Below are 22,815 nucleotides of genomic sequence, written 5' to 3'. Positions count from 1 at the left end.
AGCTGAGCAGTTTCTTAATTTTTTTCGCTTATTCTGCAGAAAATAGTATGGCTAAATGGGTTCGTTTTTTTCGTTCATTTTGGTGTAGAGACGTTCACAGCATCTCTCCTAGAGCTCATGTGAGGCCCATTACTTTCTAGTGGCGGTCATTTGAAGGAGTTTTCCTATTTTAGACACGTCCGCTGCAAAGTATGCACTCTTTATGACGTGCACACGTCTTTATAATCAATAGAACTAGTGTCCAATACCTTCACGTACGTTAGAAAGGCTACAGTGAATTGACAAAACGAAAATATCCTTCTTCCGAATCCATGTTCTGTCAAGGTTTCAGTATGGCAACTTGTAACAAAAAAAGAGTCGCAGTTTCACTCGAAAGTAGTCGCATCCATTGCGATAGCAAATTAATGGACAGCTATACGTAGTACGGATAGTAGTTTAATCAACCATGAGTAAACATTGGCATACTAACTAAATTATGCATGGTGTCAGGCGCGCACAAGCCAACATGAACACATCCCACTCGATAACCACAGAAACTTGTCAAAATGCTGGAGTGAGGAAGCGCGGAAGCAGCAGCGAGTGAATCGACCTTCGTGCTGTCTCTCGCATCAACGCGAACTAAGCCGCCAAAACACCGAGCCAGTGGCGTAGCTAGGTCGTCTGGCACCCGGGGCCATAGGTCTTCTGTTACCTCCCCCCCGCCGGGTGTAGCCGGCAGAAAGAGGGGTCTTCAGACGTGTATGACCCCCCCCCCCCCCCATTGGCCCCTTGCACCCGGGGCCCACGGCCCCCCGGCCCCCCCTGTTGCTACGCCACTACACCGAGCACGGGCGGAACTCTGTCCCCGTCGCAGATGGCTTTCAAAATACCGCAGCCCGGGCCGCACGGAGGAGAACACTCCCTCTCCTTCCCCCCCCCCCCCCCCTCGGCAGCCTCGTGCGCGACGGAAGACGGCGCGCTTTTCTCGCTTGCGTGCGTGATATTGAGCCGCCATCGCGGGCTCACCCTCGCACGTTTTCACTCGCACATGCAGCATACGGCGCGCGGCGACGATTTTATCGCCCTTGGTCTTTATAGGGAACCTCACGCCGACGGCGACGGCAGAAGTACGCCATATAATTGACATTTCAGTAAACAGGTTTTATAGGAGGGGGAAATTGTTCTTGCAACAGTGCGCAAAGTACATCCGGTCCTGGTAATCTGATGTGTATTTATCAATAAAACCGTGACGGGAACAACATCGATAATAAATCTTCGTAAATACTTTTTCGGTGCCACAGTGTGCGTTACCCATCCGTTCCCGCAAAGCGGGGCGAAGCCACGTCTTTATCTCGTTTCGCGACCGTAGCAACGCGGCGGTGCAGATGGCGTGATTTTGCCACTCGTAACCGATATCCACATGCCCATGTCGAGTGGAGGCAGCGTCATCAAGCACGTCTGCGTACGAGGTTTCTCAAGCATCACACCGTTCAATTACGTCACCTGCTACTACAGTATGCACCGACCGATGCTAATCTTTCTCGAAGAAACAGTGGCATCCAAGCGCAAGGCGATCGAAGATAAAGAAAGAACGCAAGAATAACTAAACAACAAAGGAAGGAAGGAAGGAAGGAAGGAAGGAAGGAAGGAAATCAACTTTATTCAAGGTCCTGCAGGCCACGAGAGCTTTGGGGCTCTCATGGAGTGGGCGTCTCGCACGACGGATCCGGGAGGTTGAGTTTCTTGGCGGCGTCGTGGACCTGCTGGACGGCCCAGAGTTGGGGAGCGAGGTCTTCGCTCCGGATTGCTTCTTAAAAAGAAGGCAGTGTACATAAATGACGTCAGAAAATGCTGTGCATTTCCTTAAAACAAAATTTTACACTGTCACGCGTAAATCCTCTTGATAATGTGCGTTAATATTGCCGCTACTCGCCTCTTCTTCGTCCCCCTATGCTGGTCTAGTTAACATCATGGCGTTGCAGCCGCGATTCTGCGTTTCCCTGTGCGGCTTTCGCGGCGTTTCTCGCTATTATGCAGAACACAGCAGCATACGACGACGAAAAATAGCCGATTAGCAGCAAACGCTGACATATGTTTTAGATAAGTTCCAGAGAAGCTTCTGCGTGACATATTTGTTTTCATTGTAACTGTGCTTTTTGCATTGACCGTATTGATCTTGCACTCGAATACGTTGTGCGAATAAGTATTTTGTTAAGTCCATGATTTTCTTGCCTTGCTGCATAACACTTGCTTTACGTTGATGTAACTGCAGTTTCCCCCTTGCCCAACGCCTTTATGAAGGCCTGTGAGATACGTAAGAAAGATATTTGCTTATTATTAATAAACATGCCGTAAGAAGACGCGCAGATTTATGCGTTTGGTGTAATTAACATTTCTCATGCTGATGCCTGTTCGTACCGCAACTGTAGTATACTAATAAACGAATGAATAATTGCCTAATTTGTTACTTAACACTTTCGCGCACGATGTCTCGCCTCGCTCCATACATACTTCAAGCTGCTCGCAGTAGGCAGTGGCATGCAATCGCACGCACCAGAACACACGGGTTTTCTTTAATTCGCGATGAAACGTTCCTTACAGCTTGCTGCAGCTTAGCTGAAATCTTCATCGTGCGTTGGGATTTTTCAGTGACACATCAGCTTTAACATTTCCTTTTGAACTGGCACACGTATGCCTGCGAGTTAGGTTTGTTCGTTAGCTGACAAAGCCAACACTAGATACGTATTTACAAAGCTCGGTGAACCGTACTAGTTTGTCCCTCTTCATACTTTTTTGCGAACTATCGCAGAGATATAACACATCTACGTACCCACTTGAATGTAGTGAGAGTACGTGTGCACGAAAAGAAAATGCCGCTTTTGAGAATAAATAGCCGCCCGCACGCGCTTTGACCCTCGTGCACCTTCAGCCAAATTTCCCAATCATTAAGGAATCATAAAGCAGTGTAAAATCCAGTTTTTTCTCGCCTAATTCAGCCGTACTCACGATACCCTTGTAAATTGTAAGCAAGTAAATGGAATTTCTGGTCAGGATATAAGTTGATAGAATTCGTCAGCAACATGTTTACCGAACATATCGAGCTACGGCAAGGGCTCGGAAAGGAGGCTCTGGGTAATTGGACCACTAAAAGATCGGACGACTGACCATATTCTGGGAACTGGAGTAAAGGGAGACAACGACGCGCAGTATCCTCGCCATCATCTCTTACCTAGTTTCTGTAAGCGTCTGCGAGAACTTGACTGAGCTTTCTGTGCCATCTTGTAATCATTCAGTTTTCCGCTGCGACGGTAAGCACGTTCTGCTCGTCTTCTAATTGCTCTTAGACATCCGTATTCCCCATCAACTGCAGACCATTCATTTGTGACAGTGACTTGCTCTGTGTAGATCTTGTAAGACTAACACAATGTATCTGCAATACCTTGAAAGTCCGAATTTCCGTCCAATGAGTTAATTTTGCCAATTAATATATTTTGAGTAGCGCCGAGTCCCATCACTCTGTATGAGACGATGTTTTACCAGAACCGGGAAATTGTCACTGCCGTGCGTTTCTATGTTGGCTGACCATTCAGCGCTATCAAGAACGTCATGTGAGCAGAGCGTAGCATCTATACATCTGCAGTAACGAAACCTCCGCAAAAACGTTGGAGAACTGTTATTTTACACAATCAAATTGCATTTCTCTGCTGCGTCCTCGATAACATTCCGCGGCAATCAATATTTTCACTGCCCAAGACGACTTTATGTGCGTTGAAGTCCCCACAAACCAGCACATATGAATTTGCGATGCCAAGCACATTCGCTAAGCTGTCCACAGATATTTAGTAGAACCTTGTAGATAAAGACTTATCATCGTTACGCATGTATTTCTAAAGGATATCTTGCATGCTACGAACTCCGATATATCTGAATCGCTCGACTATAATAAATAGGACAGCAGGTCCTTTCTCACGCATAGCATCGCTCTGCTATCTCCAGCAGGGCGCGATGATTTATATATCACATAGTTTGAAAGGCAAAAGTCAGCTCGTACGCCTGCCTCCTGTATACATAGAACAGGAAAGTTATCTTGAGCTAGCAGTTAGCGAAAATTAGCTGACTTTTTACGACGACTATTAGCATTCCGCCGAAAGATGACAGCATTGTAACCATTGTTCATTGTAGACCTGCCGTGGAGCTGTTGGTTGTTGTGGATGCACCAACGACTCCATAGACAGCAGTGCTTTTATCTCTGGCAGGTTATTTGCTTGTGTAATAGCGCTTAGAATTTCACGCCGAGCTGTGAATTACGTGGGCAAGATCATCTGTGCCACTGGTATAGACGCGTAATCATCAAACGACGCTGAAGCTTCATCTGAGCTCGGAGCAGAGCGCTGAAGAGCTGGCTCGGATGGTTGCTGGGAAGACCGGTGTGGTTGGGGCAAATGCTGAGGTAATTGCTGAGAAGTTAGATGAGGTTGCTGTGTCAATGGCGGTGGGCGTTCCCGAGAAGGTCAGCGATTTTGACTCGATGCCTGGGCAAAAGGAGCAGCACTCTCTGAAGATGGGCCGTGTCGCTCGCTGTGGGAACGTTGTCGACCTGATTTCTTTATAGCTGCAGAACAGTTCAAATTGTCCGCTTGCTCCTGCTCTTTGTTGGGAGTTGGCGGCGCATATCTTACGGTATCAACGTCAGGTGGGGGCGCATTGTGAGGAGGCAGCCTTCCGTATATCAACTCGTGTCTACTTTGAGGCAGCTCTGTTCCGAGGGCAGTCCGCAGTAGGCCGCGTTGTGGATTCCGCCAGTTGGCACACTTTGGCTGACACATAGGCTTGCACTCTGAGTGGTTGTGGCCTTCTGAGCATATCTTGTATCGACGTGGACTGCGGCAGTTCTTCGCTAAATGTACAAATCTCTGGCAGTTGCAGCATCTCAGAGCAGGACCACGAGATTCTTCTACTGCATATGCCTTGTGAAATTACTGAACATGCCTAAGTGCACTCTCTGCGGCATTGGTTTGTCTTCTTTGAAATGGAGAATAACGGTTCTCAGAAGGTGTCATTCTATCGCTCCGTCTTCTTAGAGATTGTAGCGCACCTGACAGCGGGCAGATGTCACGCAGAAATCCTTCAGGAAATCAACCAGTTGTTCCTCTGTACACTGATCTGGGACATGGCGTATCGTGCCAACATCTTTGTATAAGATGCCGAAATAAATGGCTTGACTCCCAAACCAGCCACTTCACTCATCGAGAGTAGATGCCTTGCAGGTGAGACCGAAGTAACGTTGACAGAGAAACTTCCATCTCTATTCACGCGGAGTGACTGAACCTTTTCCTTTACCGCGGGAACAATTTATGACGCAGCGCGTTTTGGATTCACTTGCCAAAAGTTGTAGCCTTCCTGTGAGAGTCGAAGAACAACTGGAATTCCCCTCAGGTCGTTTATTTTTACATGCTACCAAAAAAAAGTGGTGTATCTTCATAGTCTATGTCTTCTTTGCTTCTATCATAGGTGGACGTCCTATTTGCGTCAACCCGTGGGTTCTTGGCTTCCCCTTCGCGTGTCTCGATCACATTCATCGAAGGTGCACTGGAAAGTATTATGCGGCGTTCAAAACTAGCGCCGCCGGCTTGATGACATTACCTAGTCGCGTGTTGTGGCGCTTTCGAATGCGGGGGCGAATCTGTGGCACTCATGCGCATCGGAACGCGCTGTCGGGCATATGGCTCGTGCCGGTGTTCTTTGCTGCCTACCGCCGTGGTAGGCAGATACGCGGTGCAGAACGCAGCAAAACCACGCGATATTGTGCGTGATCTTTTGCACATAGGTATCCCACGGGATATCTCTCCTGCCTGGACAATAGCAAAAAGTCTCTAGACAGCACTGATTTTTCGTAAAGAAAGAGAAAAAAAAATCATATCTGCGGCGGTTACCACAGCAGGCGGCTTGCTCCGACATGCTGCCAGCATCATTACCAAAAATGCCGAGACGGTCGAGGAAGTGGCCATCGCCCTGGCCACTCTTGACCCAGCCTGTCACACCATAGTGAGCGATTCTCGCGCAGCAGTCAACAACTACATCAAAGGTCGCATTTCTCATCAATCACTCCGCATCTTACGACAAGCCCCGCATTCGTCTGAAAATCAAATCACCCTCGTCTGGATCCCAGCACACGCCGGCGTTGTCCACCCGCACCTCACCAACCTCAACGAGGTTACACACTCCGTAACAAGAGGACTAGTCAACCATGCCGGAGACGGTGCAGGTGCACCCGCAGGACGCGACCGCCTTACAAGATACAACGACCTTGTAAAGTCATTTTACCTCGCAAGAAGAACCTTCCCCACCCCTCACTGCAAGTTAAACAAGGCACAGGCAACCACCCTTCGCCTGTTGCAGACAAATACATACCCCTCCCTCACACGCTATCACACTATATACCCCGACATCTACCCGAGCCAGACGTGCAAGGTCTGTAAAACTGAATCGGCAACACTCCCCCACATGCTATGGGAGTGCAAACACCAATACCAAGACCTTAATCCCGTGACCCTCTCGTCGAGATGGCACGCCGCCCTGCGCAGCTCCCACCTCGACGACCAACTCTGGGCGACACAGAAAGCCTACGAAGCGGCGAAGAGGCAAGACCTCGACGTCCCATCGTGGGAGGCCTAGGCCCAGCCGACATAACTGCTGGTGCTTATTAAAGTTCACTCTCTCTCTCTCACCGAAGAAGCAGCCGCCGCTCAGTGGGGCATCTTCTTCAATCCCAAATATTGGTCATTTTTGTTTTAAATGGCGCTTAAACACATGCGTTCAACTGCACTTTGACCTTCCCCCTAGTTTTCTTGATTCTCGTCGCTAACAGTACTACTTCGGCGGCAAAGCCGGCCACGAAAGAGAAGAGCACTGCACGGTCTGTCCACACACCTCGTATGAGCACGCTCGTTAGAACGAGTCTACACTGCACAAGATGGTACAGAGCTAACAAGCGATTAATAACTACGCTAGCTTCATAGAACGACGCGCGAATGCGATACCGCGGAACCATTTTTTTTTTCGCTACTTCGCTTCCATACTGTGACTATGCGCACCGCCCGACACACTGTCCCGGCCCGCTCCTGGCAAGAGTGTATGAGTTTGACCAGATCCTATAGCTGGGCGGTACATTGTTACCGAAGACGCAGTTGATCTGTGGACCAAAATGCTCTGGCAAAGCACAAATTTCATCATGATATGCCGGACTGCCCTTCTTCGCAGCTCGGATATTGAGGGAGCATAAGAAACGGACTAAGGGCCTCGTAGCTTATACAGAGAAACGTTCGTTTTATTTGTGAAGTCGAGTGTGCGACGGAAGGCCGTCTGGTCGGGACCATTCATTTTAAAGGAAGGGGCCAGGACATCAAGCTGAAGTAAATCTGAATCTGCTTTTAACTGTTGGGCTCCCCCACGGGAGCCTTTCAAATTCCGTGACCTTGTTCGCAGTATCATTGTAGGGAAGATGAAACGTTAAAAACGATTTTAGCTGCATTCATGGTTGGTGTCCTGGCCCATCTCTTTTAAAATTGTTTTCTTTGTGAACGGAGCACTAGTTTTCTTGGGTGCTGTTTGTAGAGATCATTGCTACCTAAGGATCTGTTGCGTCAGCGGACCTCTTTCTCGCGTTGCTGGAACGCCTTTTCGACAGGAGTCCACGTGCATTCTTGTTCTTCCCGATGTCAACATAAGGCGGTTCTGTCTTTGGCGTGGAGTCTGTCTCGACTGCAACGAAGGTCAGGAAGTCAAAGGAACTTCTGAGATTGCGCACTCTTCCTGAGCACAAGACTTAGCTATATTAATGTGCGACCTACTCTTAAAGTGCACGCTACACACGAGTTCTTGTCACTATTATTATTTTGGTGATCACGGAACGCGGCTATGCGACTTAGCAGCGGCTTGCTGCTAAACGTCTCACCATCAGAAGGTTGTTTAATCAGTAGGCGTTACTCGCTGCCAGAAAACTGCGACTCTAATAACGTCATGTTGCGGTGATCTTAATATCATATAGGCAGACTTCCTTGAAAATACACATATAGCGTTCACCCTGACTCTCCTCTCTCTTTATCTGCCACAAATATACTGTAAAGTATATTCTTAGGTTGCACATAGAGTGTCGTAGCATAAGCCATTCTTCCTTCACAAGAAGGAATCGCATCAGGGATGCACAGAACATGTGGTGTATATTTTGCTCAATTTCACCTTTCGCAACCTGAATTATTTTGCAGTGCCATCTAACATCGATTTATTATACATGTTTATACTTTGATATACCACGTATCCGTTGCTTGTAATATGATTGCTTATAATTACTTACAATTGCTTATAATATCTTAACAAACTTCATTGTGACTTGGAGCTTCAAAGAAAGGGCGAAGCGAGGGTCTTATATGCGTTCCATATTGGCTACATCGCATTAGCCTTATGCGATGGGATGAAACGTACACAATGTATTGCAGTGAAGAGAAGAGCGGGTTTGCACAAGTTCTAACTGTAAACAACGTCTCATGATTTCGTATGGTGTCGCAGTGCCTGAAGCAAACCAGAGGGGCTACGGGGACTAGAAAGCTAGGACCCAGACTGATACGTGGGTTGGGGTCTTGCCGAGACCACCGCAAGGGTGCGCTGCAGATCCTGCACTGCCCGCTTTATCATAATCCCGTGCACTCTACTGAAGATGTTCTATGGCAGTGTTAATTTTTTTTCGCCTGCTAAACAGTCTTTCCGTAATACATATTTGCATTTCCGTAAAGATATCTGAAGCACATCCATTATTATGGAACGCATAGCATAGCTCCAACAGTTCCTTCAGCAGGCGTAGTAGTGCTATCAACGGAAAGCTCGGGTCTAATTGAATGTCTTAATCAGCACCGGCTTATCAAAAGGGATTCGGCAGAGGCACCAACGTGTCACTCACGAGAACCGAAAGCAAATTGAACTGAAGCGAACGAACGCATGCAGTTTTCCAATTATACCACTATATACCACCGTGAATTCTACAAAAGCTTATTTTACCTCCCACATACATTACTCATTTAAAGAGCTGTTTGGCATAAAAGGGGCAGCCTTCGTGCCTCTGTCAGCAAAGGACTTCTCTCCCTTCTCATGGCTTCGAGTTATGTTTAGGTACTGTAGTTTATATACCGTGTGAGACATGTAACAATGTAAATGTAAAAACAAAGCGAAACGGAAAACTTGGTAGCAGCGATATCGGTGCTGCACCATCGGCATCCTGTTTCGGTCGCCATTACACACAGGCAAACGCATGCATTACATATATATACATATATATATATATATATATATATATATATATATATATATATATATATATATATATATATATATATATATATATATATATATATATATATATATATATATATATATATATATATATATATATATATATATATATATATATATATATATATATATATATATATATATATATATATATACACCCCGCCGTGGTTACTTAGTGGTTATGGCCTTGGGCTGCGGCTGCTAACCACGAGGTCGCGGGATCGAATCGCGGTCTCGGTGGCCGCATTTACATGGGAGCGAAATGCGAAAACATCCTTGCACTTGCAGATTTAGGTGCACCTCAAAGAACTCCTAGTGGTCCAAATTATTCCGGAGTCCCCCACAACGGCGCGCCTTATAATCAAATCGTTGTTTTCGTACATATTAATCTTTTTGCCGCATCCTTATAATCCATAGTATACCGACTCCTTACACAGTGGCGAAGGCTACGGAACTCGTTAGCCATATCAGTAACAAAAGCCGGCTGCTCATTTTAAGAGAGATCTGAGGAAGCCTCGCCGCTCGTTGTTTGCCATTAATATTTTCGTGAATGCTTCATTTATTCGCTGTCGTTTATCGGAGGGACAATTGGGGTATGGTCTTCTTTCCTGGTTAGCTGAGGCAACCCACACCACCCGCCGTGGTTGCTCAGTGGCTATGGTGTTGGGCTGCTGAGCACGAGGTCGCGGGATCGAATCCCGGCCACAGCGGCCGCATTTAGATGGAGGCGAAAACACCCGTGTACCTAGGTTTAGGTGCACGCCAAAGAACCCCAGGTTGTCGAAATTTCCGTAGTGCTCCACTATGGCGTGCGTCATAATCAGAAAGTGGTTTTGGCATGGTAAGCCCCATAATTAAAGAAAAAAAAGTACACGTCGCCATCCGCTGCGCAGAGCTGGTGAAGTATAGAACAATATCATGCAGTACCATGAAAACATGCGATGCCCATATTTGCACCAAGCTACTCTCTCTCTCCCTCTCTCTCTCTCTCTCTCTCTCTCTATATATATATATATATATATATATATATATATATATATATATATATATATATATATATATATATATATATATATATATATATATATATATATATATACTACAGTGTTGGCTTATTATTCTTATTATAAGTAAAGAAGACGAGCAAACAGAACAGATTTAGCCTCTAGTGAACAATACAGCGAAATCAGTCTTTGCTAACGTTCTCAGTGATGAACACGGGGATGAAGTGATTAACCAAATAAATAAATGTTTCACATGATGACACTTTGGTTCGTGTATTCCGACTAATTTTGAGAGATAGATTGCATTGTTGTCAAGCTTTCTTTAGCCATAACATCGGTAGCCTCCCGATAATCTGCAGGAAAATATCAACAGGAAAATATTTTCCCATAGTTAATTGTGTTGGGGAAAAAATAAAGCCGCAAATACGAAGTTTTCTTTATTCAATTCGCAGCTTAGATATTACGTGCAGCGCAGACACTGCTGTAAATCGTGTTATCTGTTCTGTACGATACCCGGACATGGTAGTCTTTACCTTTTTTTTTTCTTTCTTTTAGTGTTCTGGGCAGTACGGCTCTCAAAGAAAAAAAAATACGAACCTTTGTCATGTTCTCAATATTATAAATATTGACAAGCAGAGATGCAACCTTAGAAATGAAAACAGCAATGGCTTCCTGTCAGCCATTTTTTTTCTCCACGTGCGAAACTTGAGGCAATATTGGTTAAACAACTGCTGCAATGACCCAGTAGCTGGAGCATTTCGCCGCCAAACACGAAGTCAAGGGTTCAATTTCCGTCGATGGCAGCCGCATTCTGATACACGCGGAATGCATAAACGCCACTGCACCGTGCTTCGGGTGAACATTAATGAACTCCAGGTAGTAAGAATTGGTCCAAAACCCTCCGGGAACCATAATAGGCCGCTGAGCATGTCTGCAACGTTAAACCCCCACAACTCTTTTTAAACCTTCCTTTCCGAAGATACTGATGCACCCAACTTGCTAACGGGCCTTTTATAGCCTTGTGCTACGTGACGGTGCTTGCCAATAGTGACGCTTACATAGAGCAAAAGAAGAAAGTGTGCAGAACTTAAGGTGACACAAATGTCGCGTTTGTCGAGGCGGCACTCGTAGATATTCCTAAATTTCAAGACGGTGTGGAACTGCTAAGAAATACACTACTTTTCCGAACTGAGCCAAATCACTTCCGGAGCCGAATGCAAAAGTACCGCACCCTGCGTCACCGCTTTTCACGGCCTGCCTCACCCACTGTCACCTCACCCAGAGGGCAAATGTAGTAGGCATTTGAGAGTTCCAGGAATGGCGTTGCACTGAAAACCGTGCTTCAATCTTGAAATTCACAATTTGACTGAAGCTGCGCACTGTATGATGCTACAGGAGCGATCGAATCGCCTGGTGGCGTGTCTCCACTAATTTACTTATCGATTACGTCTTGTTGACGCAGTACCGCGTGCCATAGATATTTATAACTTCCACTAGCAGCATCCGTTGAACAAGACGCCGAGACCAAGCGGAGCCGACTGGAAGACCACCACTTGTGGGTCCCAAGGACTGAAGCGCTTGTTTTATCATGTAGCAGCACAAAGAAGCAACGCAGACAGAAAGAGAGGACGCAACCACTGTCATCCGTGTCATCGATGAGTTCCTTGCTCTGCTCCTCGACGAACGTAATCAAACCTCGCACAGTACTCTATTCTTGGGGAGTAGGCTGACAGTCACGGTGTGTCTGCTGTGGTAAATTCTCTACCGCGAACGCCTGCCCTCACGCGCCTTCGAAAGACTGTGCCATGACCCGTTACTCGTTTCGCTGGACCGCTAGAAAAAAATGGTTGCTTGTGGCTCCGACGTACACTTACGCCTTCCCAGTGTGAAGTGCAACTTGATGTTCAGAGCAGCGTAGAGGATAATGATGATGAGCCTCAAGCGTGGTAGGTACCTACAGTGATGTGCGCCAAACGTCGGGCCATCTGATGAATACAGGAATTGAACAATACGAAAAAATAACTGTTAACGAGAGAATCGGACGTAATTTACATATCAGACTAGATGAGTAGACGATTAAAACATTTAAAAGAGAAGTGCATTTCAAGAAGTGAAACCATAAATTAGTTTAGGTGTGACAATAAAAAAAAAGATACCATGGCTACAGTTTTTTGACCGCGAATGATTTAGCATACAGCAAAAAATTTTCGACCATTGGCGGTGGCGAGGTGTCTTCTTTGCTGCGGTGTTTATAAGATGCTCGCGCCATCAAAAGGGTTGATAATTCTGTCGAAACCCATCAGCTGCGTAGCCGCCTGTCAAGCAGCTTTTGGGTCTAAAATACTGAACGTAACATAATGGCAAAAATATAGTGCTCTACAATCTTATCAGACCGGATTGGAAAACCGGCTGGATGATCTTTCGTTTACGCTGAATGTCAGTAAATCCTTCGTTTTTGTTTACCCTCAATGACATCCGGCTTCTATTACCCTTTGGTATCAGCAAGGGCTCATCCCGCTAGTAGCGTCACTCAAGTACTTAGGAATACTTTTTGACGCTTCGATGAACATGGCGGCCTGTTGTACAGGGTGTTTTTTTTTTAGTTGAACCAAGTAATTGAAAATTGCCTGTGGCAGATAGCGAAATTCTAACCGTGCTAGCTAATTGCTCAATCAGGTAGCCATCACTTTTACGAGAAATCAAACTACTTAAATAATTAATATGATTACGTAAATTTACTCTTAATTTAATTATTTCACAACACACAATTTCATCTACGCGTTGTAGCTAGAGAGATCGCAAAGCGTATTCACTTAGGACGAATTCTCCGGACTGCACTAATTTACAGATATCAAACTTCAAAGTGTCCGATGGAATGCGTGAGGTGTTCGAGTCACTTTTCGTTTCATTGCATAAAACAGCGTTTGCTCAAAAAAAGGTAAGTGAAACGTCAGTGTACTTCGTCGGACACTTCTAAAATTAGTCATATCATAAGAAGCTAACAAACACTGACACCAAGGACAACATAGGGGAAATTACTTGTGCTTAATAAATGAAATAAAGAAACGATGAATTAATGGAAATGAAAGTGGATGAAAAAATTAACTTTCCGCAGATGGAGAACGATCCCACAACATTCGCATTACGTGTGCGATCCCCTATCAGTTGAGCTACCGCGGCGCCGTTTTCCCATCCACTTTCTTGGATATTTGTTTCCTTAGTAGAACCCTGGGAGTGTTAGCCAGCGCCACCACTCACAGACCTTGGCGACGGGCGTAGAACATCCTTTCTGTCACAGGCGTCACGAGACCGTGATCTTTTTTGGATGAAGGTAACCGGTCAATAAACCCACACATGCTACCGGAAGGCATCAATGTTGCCGGATTCTAGACCCTCGTTATGTAATAAAAGAGAAGAGGGTTAACCGAGGGGCCCAATTTTTATTAGTAATATCATAAGAAGTCATATGATAAGTATCATATCATAACTCCGCGGTAGTTCAATTGGCAGAGCATCGCACACGTAATGAGAAGGTTGTGGGATCGTTCCCCACCTGCGGAAAGTTGTTTTGCCATCCATTTTCATTTTCATTTTTTTATCATTTCTTTAAGTCATTTAGTAAGTACAAGTAATTTGCCCTATGTTGTCCTTGGTGTCAGTGTTTGTTGGCTTCTTATGGTATGTTTAATAAAAACCGAGCCCCTCGGTTAACCCCTTTTCTTCTCCTTTATTAGATAACGAGGGTCTCGAATCCGGCGACATTGATGCCTTCAGGTAGCATGCGTGGGTTTATTTAGCAGTTGTCTTCACCCAGAAAGATCACGTACTCGTGACGCCTGCGGCGGAAACGATGTTCCACATCCGCCGCCAAGGTTTGTGAGTGGTGACGCTGGCTAACACTCCCAGGGTTCTAGTAGGAAACTTACCCACAATGTGCACAGGAAAACGGCTCCGTGGTAGCTCAATTGATAGAGCATGGCACGCGTAATGCGAAGACGTGGGAACATTCCCCACCTTCGGCAAGTTCTTTTGCCATCCACTTTCATTTTCATTATTTATCATTTCTTTACTTCATTTAGTAAGTACAAGTAATTTCCTCTATGTTGTCCTTGCTACCACTGTTCGTTGGCTTCTTATGATATCGTCATAGAGAAAGAAATTCAACAAGAGGGGACACTCGGCAAAAACTGGCAACAGGAAACACGTCAAGCCTAGTGTTAATCCCATCCGCTAGTTGACGCCAGCAGAGGAAAAAAAAAGAATGCGAAATGAACTTATGATGTTTTATTTTTTTTATTATTATTTTACGCTAAGACTAAAATGTTTGGGTATAAATGAACTTATACTTTGTGACCTATTTTACTTACGTTACCTAACAACAAGCTCACGGCACGCCAGGGGCGACAGATGCATGCGACATGCGCCAGACAGGCCAACGAAGCCAACGAGGCCGGTTGCGCATGCGAAGTTCGCCTGTTCGGCCACCCGTCTCTTTTGAATGTAGCGTGTTTGTTGGGCTCCTGGCGTACATTCCTTCTGCAGTTCAACACGGCACCACTGCACAATTGGACTACGGCAAAGTGAGAAATTTTGTTTGACAGTCTGCGACACATTTCAAGCACTTTGGGCTTTTACTGCACGGAAGCGAGACTTGCGACGCAGTTAGCGAAAGCAGTTCGGCCGTCCTGACGTAGTTCATTTGAGTTAGTGACTCGTCCTGGAAGATGCTTGCGACTCTTTCTGTGAGCCCTAACAATATTATTGCTTATCTCGGTACTTTTGGGGCACTCTCGCCGCACCCGGCTTTATGACGCAGTTATCGAAAAGCACCTCGGCCGTGTGACGTAGTTTCGCGTGTACAGAATCTTACCAGGACAAGTTTTGGTGATTTCTCTGATCGACAACATTATTGTAACTAATTTCGTTACTTTTTGGGGTGCTTTTGAGGCACGCACGCCGCGCCTGGGGTTGTGACGCAGTTAGTAAAAGAGCAAGCCGGCCGTGGTGACAGTTAGTTTGGCGTGTACTGAATCTTAGTGAGATAAGTTTGTGACGCCTTTCTATGGCCCCGAAACATATATCTTCTTTCGGTACTCAGGCTTGTCGATGACGCAACGAACGATTGCCAAGAGTGATAACACTGGAGCGTGTTGCTTGCGCCAGCAGAACGTGCAAAAGATAACGCCGAGGAGCTCAAAAGCCAACTCGAAAATTCTGTCTTCTGAACGACTGGAAACAGGCTTTGCTCCCACGCATTTCTCTTGAGTGCGAGTAGAAGGCATTCTCCGAGCATGGCCTGGCTGAGTGCCTGTGTTGTGGCCACCTCTTTGCATGTAGCGCACCATCGCGTCGGCTGCATTACGATATCAGTTGTGATGGCGACTACCCAATCACAAAAAAAACTTACGAGCGAAAATGTTTCAAATGTGGGCCCTGTTGCCTACCAATATGGAGCCAGTCATAGTCGAAGAGAAAGCTTTTGAGGGTAAATGTTACAGTGAAGCTGTTTATGTCTAGCCGATTCGTCCGTCCGTCTGTCGCCTGTACGCCGAAAACTCCTCCGCTGCAACGCCATGCGCAGGCGCGAAAAACGAAAGAGAAAGAGAGGCGCGCTATTGGCTGCGCCAGCAGTGACGTCGTTGCTCTCCGTTTCAGCCGAGCGCGCGCGTAGCAGTTTTTCTCCGGCTCCGAAATGGGCAGGCCACACGTCACACGTACTTCCGAGGAGCAGGCAGCTTTCGAACTGCAACGCCGCGAGCAGAACCGGGAACGAGCTCGTCTACGCCGTGCCGATGACGCGGCCTAGGCACAAGAACAGGCTTGTACAGCCGAGGGCAATCAGCAATCGTGTACCGAGGATCCGGCAGCCTACCAAGCCACCGTTGAATGAATCGTTCGCATTAACCCAGTGTTAAATACCGGGGCCGCACGTTTCAACTGCGCTGGTGAACCATCTGTACGAAGTTCTTCGGTGGCGATTTAATGAACCTGCTTTCCAGTTGGGTGTACAATGAGAGCCTAATGACAAATCAGCGTTTGTCACCTACAGATCACAGGTGTTACCATGATTGCGTTGGAACGGCCAGCCAGGCCATAGAAGCGGCTTAAGTTGAGCGATGAATAGCTCCACATGATCCCATATATTTACTACTACCATGCAAAGAACCACATGCAACGTCATCAGTTGCCGATGAGAGGCGTTGAATTGGGCGACAACACCTTGCATTTATTTTCATCAACTTGTGAATACAATGCCGACCCTCTGCGATTTTCGTCGCTGAAAACGATGCTGATTTGTAATGTGGTGCTGTCGATGGGCAGAAAGTGTCTTGTGAAGCAGTGGAACGTATTTTCGTTGTTAGCAGTTTCTTTAGTGGGAACGTGTTTTGTGCTGACGCAGCCTCTCTTTCATTAGGGCATTTTTCTGTGTCGCATATAAGCTCACACGATTGTGCGCTAATGTCCCCGACGTACATAAAAAAAACTATTGTGCTTCAGCGACTCGTCCGTCTCTAAATTCGTGTAGTGTGATAGCAGCTTTTCATAACATACACTGTCATCGTCTCAAAACTAAGTTCTTTGTTAAGAAAAATACAATGCTGTCCTCGTCCGCTACAGAATTCCCTGGTTTAGTCGGTGCTCACTGAGTTAGTGTGCGGCGTGAAATGCCGCGCCCATTACCAAGGGTCAAAGCTGCACGAAAGCGTTTGGGTACGCTGTTCGGAAATAGCCGCCAGATATAATGGCCATGCATCTAGCATGGTCATCTACGTACGACATTTGCAGGTCTTAAGAAACAAAAACGACTATTGAACACATACAGTGGACATGCCTTCAATATGACGTCCAGGGCATCATTTTAAACGGATCACGCTAAGCCAACTGAACTATAGAACACTTTCCGAAAAAAAGAAATTCGTGCACCCTGGCCACATCCGTCAATGGTGCCGAAGGCCCTATTCAGGCTCTAACTGCACTTCTTTAGGACTTGCCTTCTTTTGGGCTTGTTGGCGCACTTACCTGCGCACTGCAATGCCTGTCGCTGTGCACCTCTTTTTGAGGAGATAAATATTCTGGGCAGAAGCCATGACGAGACTGCACGTGAACTGATGGAGGCTTACCATATAAATGAGAAAGGCGAAGATTGTGTTAGCGATACCTCCGTTAGGTTGTTTCAAGCGGAAATAGATTTCTTTGATAATTTGTTGCCACGATAAGCTGATGTGCATTCTTGTTTGCCGCGATCTGCGCATGTTCCTTTTGCCTATATATGCCCACTGGCTGCTATGAATAAATCAGTTGAAAGTTACCGCCTGTGCTGTTTATGTGTTTTCTTCCTATGTCCCCGTCTCTTTTGCGGTCAATATGATTTGCAGATCGAGAATAGTACGCTGCAAATCCTACTCTTCGTGTACGCAATGCTTCCTCTCTCCCTGTTGTCGCCTTCCCAACAATAAAAAGCACATTTGTCTCGTTCACCTCCCTACCCTTTCCTTCTCTTTGGATGCATGCCTAACTTGACTGATCTTAACATTTTTGCGTTCAAGTTGTGTTATATTTGAACTTCTGTTGTGATGTTTGCAGTGCTGGTGTTCCGTCTATTTGTGGACTTCTGTCTTGGAATGGGTCAATTCCTCATCATTGAGAGAAAAAAGAAATTCCGAACACAGCCATCAGTAGGGAGCGTTAGTGACCCTCTTTTGGTGCAAAAAAGGCGTCATCTTAGTGCGCTACGCGTCGCGAGGGACCCCTATTACTAGTGAAGCATACTCTGACCTCTTAAAGAATCATCGTTGGCCTAAATCAAATGGAAACGCCGTGGATTGCTCTCTGCAGATGTTCTGTTGCGACATGACAATGCACAGACCCACACGGCTCATGCAACAGTTGCGACAATAACAGTCTTGCAATTTGGATGTCTTGCGTATTCATTATACTCACCAGACCTTTTCCCGAGTGGCTTCCATATGTTCGAACAACTGAAAGAAGCTCTGGGCGACAAGAAGTTTCGTGCCGATGAGTAGCTAGGTACCCCACACTGTGCACGAATGGTCACGCACACTCTCGAAGGAATTCCTTTCTGCGGGAATACAGGCGCTTCGTAAGCGCTGGCAAACTGGCATTGAGCGTGAGGAAGTATGCGCCGAAAAGAAATAATACAGCTTTGAACCACGTGTGTGCAGTAATTGCACATGCGGCTTCACAGTAATTACACGCCCTCTCCCCCTAGTGACGCCACTGGCTTGAAGCAATGCTTCATGTCGAGGAAATGTGCTGCACATACAACAGGACATGAAATAACGTGCTTTATTATGCTCTTGTATAACGGCGGCAGCAACAGCATTTCATCCACGCATGTTCGGCCTGCGCGCATCTTAACTCAGTACGCTAACCCCGAGCATGGGACGACACTTCCTAATTAAAACCTTACCTGGAAACCGGACCAACACAGTACTGATGCCTGTCAAGCCTCCTAGGTCTACCTAGTCACTCGTTCCGCAACACAAAATTCCTAGTACGCGAAAAACCAGCGTGCACTATCCACCATAACGTAACTATTGCAACTGCCCGGGATGTAACAATCCTTTAGTGTAACGTGCATTTCATAACGCCGTGTATTATCGAACCTTTGCTCTGCGTATGCTTCTACGGCCGGTGCTTTACGTCAAAGTGAAATGGTCAGAGTTCTCGGTAATACTTTACCAGCCTACCGCTTTACAGGGGTACCGACACAAAAAATTTTGTGACCCGCTTTTTAATGGGGCGAGGTAGCTGAATAAATTGAGGATTCTATAGATATTTATCAGTGCAGCGATTTCTCTGTCTTCCTAATAGTTAATCTCTTCTTTGAAACCTCTATATCCAACTTGTGTAGTTAACTATGCCTGTAAGGGATCCGGTACTTATCAGCATTTTTCTTACCTTTTTTTTCACCAATGCTATCAACCACTTTTGCTTATCTCGACAGCTGACCGGTTAATGCTCCCATCCGGTTAAAATAGCGTGCTATTACTAAGAGCCTGCTAATCAGCCCACAGCAGTGGCTTTAGGGCACGCAATGACCACGTCATCTAAATATTACAAATGTTTCCTTCCAATCGTTAGTTTTCCTTGGAAACGCAGAGCGACACAGTCTTCCCTCTTGTCTCATCGTGTGTGCGTGTGTGCGTGTGTGTCTGTGTGTTTCTTGACGCACGCTTCGAATTTATCGCATTAAAGGGTAACGTAATTAATCATCTGTTTGTTGCATTCTGGGGGAAATGAGTGTTCTTCGTGTATAATTATGCTGGTTCGACAGCTGTGGAACAAAGCAATCGGAACAAGGCACTAATTTCCTGCCAGTAATCCTTAAATGCATAGATGTCTCATGCAGTCTCGATTGGACAATAAAGGTGAATAAAAGAACTGAACTTCTACGGCGAGTCCCTAAGCTTGAGTTTACGCACACGCCGTTTGTAGCGTACGCCATGGTTAGCGCGACCAATAACAATCTCGGCCACAAAGACGAGCATACAGGCGGTGATGATGCCAGCGTACAAATAGAACACGGAGACCAAGTCTTGCAGTTTCAGCTGCTCTTCTTCCTCCTTGATGCTGCAACGCTCCATCGGAAGCATAGCACCTAAATACTTGAACTCCGCGATTCCGCTCTCTCGTAAAGCCGCTACGCTGCAATAAAAGACATGAAAGAAAGTCACTAACTTTCTGTCTTGATTGCAAGCGGGGCTAACAATCAAATAAACAAGTGGCTTTCAATTTCCGTGTTCCTGTCAGCCTTGTGCGTGCGTTGTACGTGGTGCAACAATGCAAATTAAAAGCGTACAGCTGTGGGTCAGTATTGCACTATTGTGATAACTCATGATGCTGAATGTTTAGCTTGCGGTATACAATAATTGCGCCTGCTGCACACTGTAAGATGCCTGCCGAAAGCTTCCTGTGGAGCAAGGGTAGCCGCGCAGTCACTGGAAAGCAGGAAAATAAACATAACGGAGCAAGAGAGTGACTTTTCAGACAGTAATCTTTTGCAGACGTCTATGTCTGTGCGCCCCTTTCTTGCACCCTTCAAATAAATAAATTTTACCATACATCACCTATCTTTATTTTTTACGCTATGCACCCGTTAGCACTTCCCTGTCATGAGCTCAATATAAACGCATGTGGTCTATAACATTCCCATCATTCGATAGCAGGAGGACAATCTCAAATTTCATCGACAATCTTTTTTTAGTTTGCATTCACACTGAAACACGTACATTTTTCGAAAGCCTGTGTGTTAGCTCTTCACTTCATGAAAGATGCCCAGCACCCATCCGGAAATCAATAGTAGCTGGGTTCCGAGAATAAAGAATGATTTTTTTTAAACCGCAAGGTAGTGCTATTTTTGCGTCTGTCAAAATCTTTAAACCTAAATTGCTACACTTCACGCAAACAATATATTGTGAGACATCCACCGATGCGATGCTTTTATTTCAGAGCAGCAGCCCGACACAGAGCCGAAGCACCACCCGAGACAAAAGATGATGATGAGTCGTATGTATGTATGCATGAGTCGTATGCGTATACGCAGATGTAGCGCTCACACTAAATGATCCTCCTTCACGAAAGCGGTCAGCAATAACGCAACTAGAAAGGGTAAGTACGGCGAATGTATGGTTTCAGGCGAGAGGCGTCAACGATTTCTGTAGTGCTGCGGTGGCGGTCAGTAGCTCTGCTGACAGGAGTGCCGCGATAGTTAACGCCGAAGTTCCTTGCAACACTGTGCATGGACTAATACATCTATGAAGGAATTTTTCACAGAGTCTCGGTGCGCGAACAGGTGTCCGCAAAAGAACTTCGTCACCTGGGCGGAACGAAGTAACGCGACGCGTCGCCCAATGACGAGCTTTCCTTTTGTCCTGAATGGTAGCGTTGTTGGCGCGGGCAATTTCGCAGCATCGGGCGATGCGAGCAGCAAATCCTTCTGGAAGGTATGCCACTGGAGCAGCAGGTGCTGAGAGGAATGTATTGTCCAAGACGAAAGACGGTGCACGACCGTACACGAGGAAGAAGGGACTGTAATTAATTGTGCATTGGACGGCAGTGTTATAAGCAAACGTCGCGAAAGGTAAAACGCTGTCCCCGTTTGTGTGGTCGGGTCACCCTGCAAGATCGTTTGTTTACGAGTGGTACGCTGATGTCGTCTTACGGGCGGTGTCAGAGGCTTCGAGGACTTCACAAAGCACACGCGAAAAGAACGGCTTGCCACGGTCAGTTAGGAGGACACGAGGTGCACCGTGGCGCAGTACGATACCGTGCGCAAAAAACTCGCTAACGTTGGAGGCAGTACTAGAGCGAAGAGCTGCTGTCCCAGCGTAGCTCGTTAGAGGGTCCACTGCGGTAAGGATCCGGCGGTCACCAGAGGACGAGAGTGGTAGGGGTTCGTATAAGTCTAGGCCTACTAATTCGAAGGGGGTAGACGGGCATAGTAGAGCCTGCAGAGGGATGCCGAGCACTTTCTGTGTTGGCATGACGCGCAGGAGTCAACGCATTTGGCACAGAGGTAGAAAGGCCCGACCAGAAGCAGCATGTTCTAAAGCGGTCGCAGGTCTTATGAAAGCCCGAGTGGCCAGCCGCCGCATCGTCGTGAAATGCTTTTAAAACTCGGAGTCGAAGTAAGCGAGGTATGACTGGGACTCATCGGTTACCGGAAGGATGGTAAATCATTCGAAATATATCTCCACCTTGAAGATTAGAACATAAAAGTTATTGTTTCAAGGGACTCTTTGGGGGTGGTGGTAAACCAGTGAGTCGGTCGATCAGCGTACGCAAGTGTGGATCTGCACGTTAGAGCGAGACGGGGTCAGTAGACGGAGGAAAGTCAACTGAGGCAACAGAATGTGCCGGGCCACTGGACGTGTGCTTGGACATTTGGCTAGATGGTGACTTGCAGACCGAAGGTGGAGCATGTGCGTTTGGCGACAGCGGGCAGCGCGATATATGGCCGTGAATGCCGCAGTGGAAACAAACAGGGTGAGACGTGCGCCACGAATAGTGGTAGTGTTGTGCAGGAGTATTGGCTGCCGTCGAAGCCAGGGTGTCACACTGAGCTTCTGCAAATGGAGAATGAATAGTTGAGGTATAGGCCGGGTGGCAATGTCCGCATAACTGGACGTACGAAATGGTATTGCGGACTTGTCAAGCTTGGAGCTTCTCAGCGACGCCAGTTCGTCTTTGATGGTGCCACGCAATCCAGCAGGAGTGGGGCGGACAGTTGCAAATATCGCAGGTCCAGAAAGATGTCCCTGAAGTACCTCGCTGATTAAAGTACGTATCAGGGTTCGCAACTCGGCGTCACCGTTGAAACCAGTGTCGCAAGTGATGAATAGACTGGGCCGTGTCGAAACATTGGCATGCTGTGATAATATAATGAACGGTGTTCGGGCTCCGAATGACGAGAGCATTGAAGGAGACTGAATTGTTCCCCTTCAGTATATGGCGAACGCGTTCAGAT

General features: G+C 46.5%; 2 protein-coding genes across 2 annotated transcripts in view; one reads left to right on the top strand and one right to left on the bottom strand.

Moving 5' to 3' along the window:
- The first annotated feature begins 14,777 nt into the window (after nt 1-14,777).
- The window catches only part of LOC135918614 (uncharacterized), an 87,030-nt gene continuing 78,992 nt past the window's right edge, over nt 14,778-22,815 (top strand). The window contains exon 1 of the mRNA XM_065452229.2: nt 14,778-14,905. The gene's annotated coding sequence lies outside the window, so the exon portion shown is untranslated. The remainder of the gene's footprint in view (nt 14,906-22,815) is intronic.
- Nucleotides 18,607-22,815, bottom strand: part of LOC135918622 (glutamate receptor ionotropic, kainate 5-like) — a 57,042-nt gene continuing 52,833 nt past the window's right edge. The window contains exon 9 of the mRNA XM_070538620.1: nt 18,607-19,994. Coding sequence (XP_070394721.1) covers nt 19,739-19,994 — 256 coding nt within the window. The 3' untranslated portion in view covers nt 18,607-19,738. The remainder of the gene's footprint in view (nt 19,995-22,815) is intronic.

This window comes from Dermacentor albipictus, chromosome 5 (assembly GCF_038994185.2).
Source record: "Dermacentor albipictus isolate Rhodes 1998 colony chromosome 5, USDA_Dalb.pri_finalv2, whole genome shotgun sequence".
Lineage (NCBI taxonomy): Eukaryota > Metazoa > Arthropoda > Arachnida > Ixodida > Ixodidae > Dermacentor > Dermacentor albipictus.
The sequence above is the reverse complement of the archived record's forward strand: the minus strand, read 5'-3'. Positions and strand labels throughout refer to the sequence as shown.